Genomic DNA, 7,500 nt, shown 5'->3' with positions numbered 1-7,500 from the left:
ATTGTGGAACTATTCACAACCGCAGCTAACAACGTGCAATGTCTTCCAACAGAAATCAATGGGATTTTACAAAATGCCAAATAAAACACGACAGAAACTGTATTTCGCTACACTACTTGTTTTGGAACATCAACGAACACCACTAACCACTCATGTCGCACACTCGTGAGTTGCACAGTTTTGAAAACGAACGTTAAGGGTTGTTTTAGGACATGTTTGAGCTACTACAATATGCCCATTGCCAGCCACCCTGAGAAGTCAAAGGCAATTCAAAACGAGTCAGAAAAGTAGAGACAGGACCAATCGTCAAAATTTCGGTGTCCACCACTCTAGTTCATCCAAAACAAACCAGAAAATGGCCTTAAAGTGCTAAAAACCGGAATTTTCCTTTAAGATAAATAAGATTTTGTCAGTAGCAGTTGATCCCAGAGAGACTTATGTGACCAATATGCCTTTTTGTATTTAGGTTTAAGTATTAACTGAGGCAAAGCAAGTGGTTGTTCTTTTTATTATTGAGTTTTATTTTTTTATTTTTTTACAATAACCAAAAACACTACATTACTACATTTTCAGTTCACACAAACTAAATGTAATATCTATGTTTGCAGTCATTTTATTTAATAAACAAAGTCACTCCCACTTATTTAACCCATATTGACCTCTGCATCTGAAATAATAACTGGCAAATGAAAAATAAAGTATATAATTTAACCAAGAAAGCCCCATCACCCAACAGAATGAAACACATCTGCAATACAACATGTATGGGTTGACAGTCAAGGCAGAACAAATGGCATGGCAACAAGGAATATGCTTCATTTTCCATCTCTTCAATTAAACCAATCACAAGTTCATATCCCATTACAAACAGCATGATAGAATGATACAAAATAATAACTCAACTCAAGACTGAATTTGCAGCAAACCACGGCATGCAAATGACTGATCCATCACAGTTAAGATATGTGTTGGCGTCTGGTAAATGTGGAGACAGCCTATATAGTTTTAAATGTACAGTACAGACACAAATGGCAGCGTTGATACACACACATAAACACATGCGCGCATGCACAAAGACGCCCTCTACCTTAAAGGGAACTGCAGATAAAGTTGAGCTTCTCGTTCATCGGCCGGCTGACCCACTTCCTCTGGCCTCCGGACTGCAGGGCGCCCGCCAGGCCACACTCGTTCCTCCCAGTGCCGTTCCCGTGGGCCCAGTCGTCGCTGCACAGCATCACCCCACTGATCCAGATCCAGAGCTCCATGGGGCACAAGAAGGACAGGCCCATCCACACGTGAGCCGTGCTGGCCCCCCTGGTCACCTCCTTCACACAGCCCTGGGTCTCAGAGGAGGAGGCCGAGACCAGCTCCATGTTTTTCCTGTTACAGTAGTCGAGAGCCTCCATCCAGGTCTTATTCTCACGGATCAGGAACAGGTCGTAAGGGCACTCTAAACACAAAAGCAAGGGAAGAGGCATGTCTCCTATGAACATTTTACAACAGTAAACAGAGATGTCACCATCCTAAACAAGTGAAATGTTAAAGAGGAGCTTATTGATGAAAACCAGATAATAATGTAGGGGTGGGCAAACTTTTTGGCTCAAGGGCCACATTGGGTTTTGAAACTTGGCCGAATATTTGTTTTCAAATATTAATTGCTTTAAAAATACTGCTTGTTTGATGCTGTTTAACTAATTTATAAATGGTGCACTGTCACTTTAAGAGCAATTCAGGTTTAGTTCTCAATGATCTTTTGCCAGCTCCGCTTAAAGACTATGGCTATTGCTGTGTCCAGTTTATAAATGGTCAGTTGTGGGAACTATTTTTGCTTTCATGATATCATTTTAAAAGTTTTAAAAGTTACATATCAATTATCAACAATAACAAGCTGGCTGGAACCTGCCACTCTCTCTCACTCTAGTGCGTGCTCAGTCGCGTTCCCAATTCAATGCAGTAGCATAACGTTCAAGTTAGATCTGCTGCAATGGAGATTCCAAAAATAGTATGATCTCTATGTAACATCATGTTTTGACATTGACATTGTAAACGTTCTCTAAGAGGAGTGAAAAGCAGTTTGCAGTAAAGCTAATCACAACGTTGTCTATCGCAGGAAAAAAATAGCGAGCAGCCTGATAACCTAAATAAAATGCTCGGTGTGCCGGATTAAAGTGCTTGGCGGGCCATAGTTTGCCCAACCCTGTGATACTGCATGTGTAAATGAGACGAATTTAATTAAAACATTCAATATTATTTTTTACATGCAGAATCTTCCAGAAAAGAGGATTGAAAATTGAATTTGAAGTAAATAAACAGCAACTCACCCTCATAGCAAAAGAATGGATGTTTCTGAGTACACGTCCTGTCCTCCCATTTCCCAGTTTTGTGTAGCTTTGTTACAGCACAGTCCTTATTGAAATGATTAGGTTTTCCTGAACTCCAAAACCTAAATGCGGAGGTAGTTTGGTCCGACCATTTCCAGTAGTCCTTGAATAAGCCGATCCAAACGTTCTTATCCCCTGCTGTCTGATCAACCATGTTGTTCTCAGTCTGGTTCCTCACGCTGGCTAGGTCTGTGTGCTCCACCCTGCAATACTGCTGAGCTTCTATCCATTTCTTCTTCTTTTCTATCAGAATGTATCTTTTATTTTGGTTGCCACTCTCTGTAAGACAAAGATTTTTATTTTAATGTGACATACTGTATAAATGATCATACGATGGTTAAAGGATAATTCCTGTATTTAGCACTTTGAGTCCCTTTTCTGGTTTGTTTTGGATGAACTAGAGTGATGGACACCGAAATGTTGACGATGGGTACTGTCTCGACTTTCTGACTCGTTTTGAATCGCCTAATTGATATTGCAATATGGTGTGATGGTATTGATATAATTGTGTGCAGAAAGTATCATGATACTATTCTGTATCCATTTTCCCCTCTATAATAGTAAACATGTGAGTTTAGACTAGAGCTACCAACACCACTATACAGTATGCAGGAAGAACACATGCAAACAGATTGACACACACACACACACACACACACACACACACACACACACACACACACACTCACACTCAATGAACAGTATATTTCCCATCTTACCATTATAGCATATGAAGAAATTCTTAAATTTACACGAGACATCATTCCATCGGCCTTTGTTGAAGAGAGTACAGTCCTCGTTTCCACGTAAATCATTTGGTTCACCGCTTCCCCAGGATGTGAAGTTGGTCTCTTCCAGACTGTAGGCCCTGCTGCCCTGCACTGACCACCTCAAAGTGGAATTTGTAGTTTTATTCAACCCAATCCAAACTTCTTTGGCATAACCATCTTTGACCGTGCTGGTCATAGCCGTCATGTCGTCCGTATCTTCAACAGTGGCCAAGTCGGTAAAGTTGCACCTGCAGTATTCCTGTGCTTCCTCCCACATCTTCTTCTCGTTCACAAAGTGGTACCGCCGCACCACCCGTGAGGACACACTGCAGAGCCCTGTGAGGAGGATACATCCAACAGTAACAGTTATCACTCAGTCATCAAGATGAATTAAGAATACTTTCATCACATGTTGTTCACTGACCTGAGAACAGCAGAGTGATCAGAAGCAAGTGATCCATCCCTGAAATACATCTGTCAGTCAATCAAAATGTCACTTTTTATCTTTAGTAGTATAATATTAACAATATTATGCTGTATAACTAAACCAGTTTTTATAACTCTGACTTAGTGAAATGTACTGTATGTTGAATATTTAAGCAAATAGGTTTCAAACGTTAAATATTAGATATTTTTCCTAAGTATATCTAGAGAAAACAGGGATTCTTACTGTAGTCATGTGCAGCCTTGTCTGTTATGATCTGCTCCTGGTCGTGTCTGTGAGTTTGGCGCTTCTCATGTCAGCTTTCTAGTTCTCTTTAGCCCTTGGGCAGCTATTGCTTGTTTTTCTGGTTTAAATGCAAATGGGCCTTTTTTTATTAAAGATTTGTCACATGCTAATGACCACTACACACGGCAGTGTTGCAATAGGTCAATTGGCCAGCACAAAAGCGCTATTCACCTGAATCCAGTCAGTATGCAAGCCTGATGAGCACCCAGATGGACACAGAGATCTCATCTGGGTAGGATGAAGCCCTGGTGAACTGTGTCTCTCAAAGATGCGCTTGAGGATCCAAAGCCAAAAAAAGGTCATTGCACTCTGTGTAAGAGTTCTTGACTTGACTGAGTAACACAATGTAGTTAGTTAAAGTGATTGATAATGACTGACTGACTATTATTGTGTTACATGCTTCAAATGTAAAGCACTTTGAGCTGCATTCTGTGTATGAAAGGTGCTATACAAATAAAGCTTATTATTATTATATTATTATTATTATTTTAACTTAATAATGTTAATAAATGCAGCACTGGCTTACAGCATGGAGAATGGAGTTTTTTGACATTGGCGATGCACGCCCAGTACAGAATGCCTGGTATTGCACTACGGAATGAAGTTGTGGGCTGGAGCATGATCCTCTTTGTTGATATTAGATTAATTGGGTGCCCCTTTAGCACTAAATTGGTACCCAGACACACACATACACATACACACACACACACACACACACACACACACACACACACACACACACACGCCTGTTCACAGTAACAAGTTAAACAAGTAAGGTGACGTTGGATGAAATCTCTTACATTGTGTGTTTGGTTTGTCAAATGTCAAATGTCTGTTTATTCAAAGTAAAACCTGGTAGTTGGATGAGTTTTGGAGTCATTTTGTTATATAGTCAGTGTACTGGAACTGCTAGCTATGTGGTTGAATTCCCAACTTCCACCATTGTGCCCCTAGAGCAAGGCACTTAACCCCGAGTTGCTGTGGGGGACAATGGCCCTTGTCATATGATTGACATTTGTACCAGTAAGTCGCTTTGGATAAAGATGTCTGCAAATGTAAATGTAATTCTGGGTTTGATATTCCTTGAGAGGTTCTGTTTGAGTCCGATACAGGAGGAAGCATTAGCAATGTATAGTTGAGACTTTTACTGAAGGAAACAGGAGTTATGTGCAGTGAAAGCATCTGGTGTACACTGTAGTTTGTGAAGTCACTCCATTTTATTCCTGCCGACAAGCAATTGTGCCTCTTTGTTCTTAGCAGGCCTCTGTAGCAGTGTGTAGAAAGATGAGGAATATAGTCAAATTGAACCACAGAGACTAAGTGTGTGTGTGTCTGTGTGTGTGTGTGTGTGTGTGTGTGTGTGTGTGTGTGGAGGGGGGAGGGGTCGGTGGTAGACTTTAGGTAGCATGTGTGAGATATTTGCTCGGGAAATCGCCTGTGTCCCCTGAGCCTGGCTGCAGTGGCAGGAGCTGAGTGTCATAGTGAGCCCCTCTTCCCTGCCCACGTGTGTTACGCTGAAACCCTTCCTCCCTGAGCCTCTTCCCTGCCCACGTGTGTTACGCTGAAACCCTTCCTCCCTGAGCCTCTTCCCTGCCCACGTGTGTTACGCCAAAACCCTCCCTGAATCACTCTGTTGAAACTCGCTACGGCGTGCCCCCTACGGGAAATGATGTAATTAATTTGAAGTAAATGCAACATCAGGCGGGGGGCGTTAGGGGGGAAGAAATAGGATGATAATTCGACAGATCTCAGGGGAGGGGGGTGGGCAACTGACTGCAGAGAAGGCGGGGGCTTGCTTTGATATATTTTAGGAGTCAAGAACTCCATCACCACAGACACACACTTGGTTGATGAGAGCGGGAGGGCTCCTGGAGGTTATGCAGCTGACGCTTGCGTCACAGAGGCATCAGGTAACCAGGCCCCAGGCCTGTTTAAGGTTCGATCATGGAGGCACTCAGGACCACAGCTGTTTCTCCTAGTCCTTCCTATGGCTCTTGTGTCAGACATAGAACATAGAACATAGAGTGCATTGTAGCAGCTGCTCTTACAAAGTGTGAATGCTTTTCACCCCCTGTCATCTGCTCTTCTTGTCGTTTTGTTTCATTTTGAGGTTTAATGTTTATTTAGATTATATATTCCAGCAGTCTTTGTCTTCTGCAGATGTTTTTGTGTATTTAAGCTAAGCTCTTCTTAGTTCTTAGCAGTTGACTGCCATGCAAAGCTAATGTATTGTGCACACACACACACACACACACACACACACACACACACACACACACATCATTTTATAGGCTAAATGTTTCTATTCTCTCGCTATTGCAGGTCAGTTTTCCCCCTGGAAGACCCCCAAACAGGTAACCAGCCTTGTCTTCCAACACCCTGAGATTTATCTTTTTCTCCTTCTGTTCTCTATTTAACCCCTTCTTTATTTATAGATCTACTCAAAACTACCTTTCAAGCTGCCCTTTACTTACTAGGGTGCTTCTACTGTTTTTATTTCTCTCCCCCTTGACCTTTGACATTGGCCAGGTTAGTTTTAACTGAAAGTGTGGCTGGAGGGGACCTTCCAGTCAGTGTAAGAATATAGGGCAGAAAACGTCAAATGTCAGTCTTTAAAACGTTCAGAAAGCCACTTCAAAACATCAGCTAACTGATTTTATCAGCTAACACTGAGCCCAATTGTTTCAGAGTTAATGAGTTTACCTGTACTCCCACTGAAATGCAAATGGCAATGCTGTATTTGTCCATTCATTTGCACATTCAAATGTTGTTGTACTTTTCTCATTGTAAGTCATGCAACTAGACAACTCTGAAGGCTATTTTGCATTGACCCAGTTCCACGGCCCAGTCTCTACTTGTACCTTCCTGATCGCTGCAAAGATAGAGCTGTGGCCAGTCAACCACGGCCTTATCAAACTCTTTCTCTGTTCTGTGAAGACTAACCCTCAGCCCTCATGTCATCTTTTTCTAGATCTTTCTTCATATGCTCTCTTTCTTTTCTCTAGAAAATCTGATAGCAGCATGTAACGGTTGTGTTATTGTGTTGAGTGACATCTTGTGAGAGTGGTCTGTGCATGTGGATTCATCGTTTGGCCTTTTTGTGAAGCAGAGACTCACCCTGCACTACTCACAAAGTAAACTAACAGCTCCTCAATTCATTAGAGGAGATTGGGCTGCTTCCTTCTTTCTGCATCTGGCTGTCTCTCTCTCTCTCTCTCTCTCTCTCTCTCTCTCTCTCTCTCTCTCTCTCTCTCTCTCTCTCTCTCTCAATTGAATTCAATTCAAGAAGCTTTATTGGCATGAACGTTTCAATTACATTATTGCCAAAGCTCAATTACATGTACATAAATAAATGAATGTTTAACAGAACTGGAAATTAAGTAAGACATAACAGTTAAGCAACGTTAAGTTAAGTTAACCTCTCTGTTTGGTTTGTCTGTCCGTCAGTTTCAGCATGTCTTATTGTTCATGTTCTTCCATTGGGTCGCCCACACTATATCAAGCACTTTCTCTCTCTCTCTCCGTGTTCTCTCTCTCTCCTTTCCTCTTTCTCTCTCTCTGTCTTCTCTCTCTCCTCTCCTCTTCCCTATTTCCATCCTTGGAACACTGCATGAATAAA

General features: G+C 41.8%; 2 protein-coding genes across 3 annotated transcripts in view; one reads left to right on the top strand and one right to left on the bottom strand.

Moving 5' to 3' along the window:
• Window positions 1-7,500, top strand: part of magi2a (membrane associated guanylate kinase, WW and PDZ domain containing 2a) — a 201,580-nt gene that overhangs the window by 163,555 nt on the left and 30,525 nt on the right. Inside the window, 1 exon segment of the mRNA XM_042079659.1 lies at window positions 6,204-6,235. Within this exon segment, the coding sequence (XP_041935593.1) occupies window positions 6,204-6,235 (32 nt within the window).
• On the bottom strand, window positions 492-3,897 carry LOC121697372 (macrophage mannose receptor 1-like). 2 transcript variants are annotated; one of them, XM_042078866.1, is made up of 5 exons: window positions 3,822-3,897; window positions 3,576-3,614; window positions 3,101-3,487; window positions 2,322-2,660; window positions 492-1,450 (listed from the first exon to the last, which is right to left on the bottom strand). In XM_042078866.1, the coding sequence occupies exons 2-5, from the start codon at window positions 3,610-3,612 to the stop codon at window positions 1,089-1,091; spliced, it is 1,125 nt and encodes a 374-aa protein (XP_041934800.1). In that variant the 5' UTR covers window positions 3,613-3,614; window positions 3,822-3,897; the 3' UTR covers window positions 492-1,088. The 2 variants fall into 2 exon arrangements, with proteins under 2 accessions (XP_041934800.1, XP_041934801.1); XM_042078867.1 differs by having other exon boundaries at window positions 3,576-3,616; window positions 3,803-3,860.

This window comes from Alosa sapidissima, chromosome 22, assembly GCF_018492685.1.
Source record: "Alosa sapidissima isolate fAloSap1 chromosome 22, fAloSap1.pri, whole genome shotgun sequence".
NCBI classification, from domain to species: domain Eukaryota; kingdom Metazoa; phylum Chordata; class Actinopteri; order Clupeiformes; family Clupeidae; genus Alosa; species Alosa sapidissima.
Note: the sequence above shows the minus strand (reverse complement) of the source record. Positions and strands in the feature narration are given on the sequence as shown.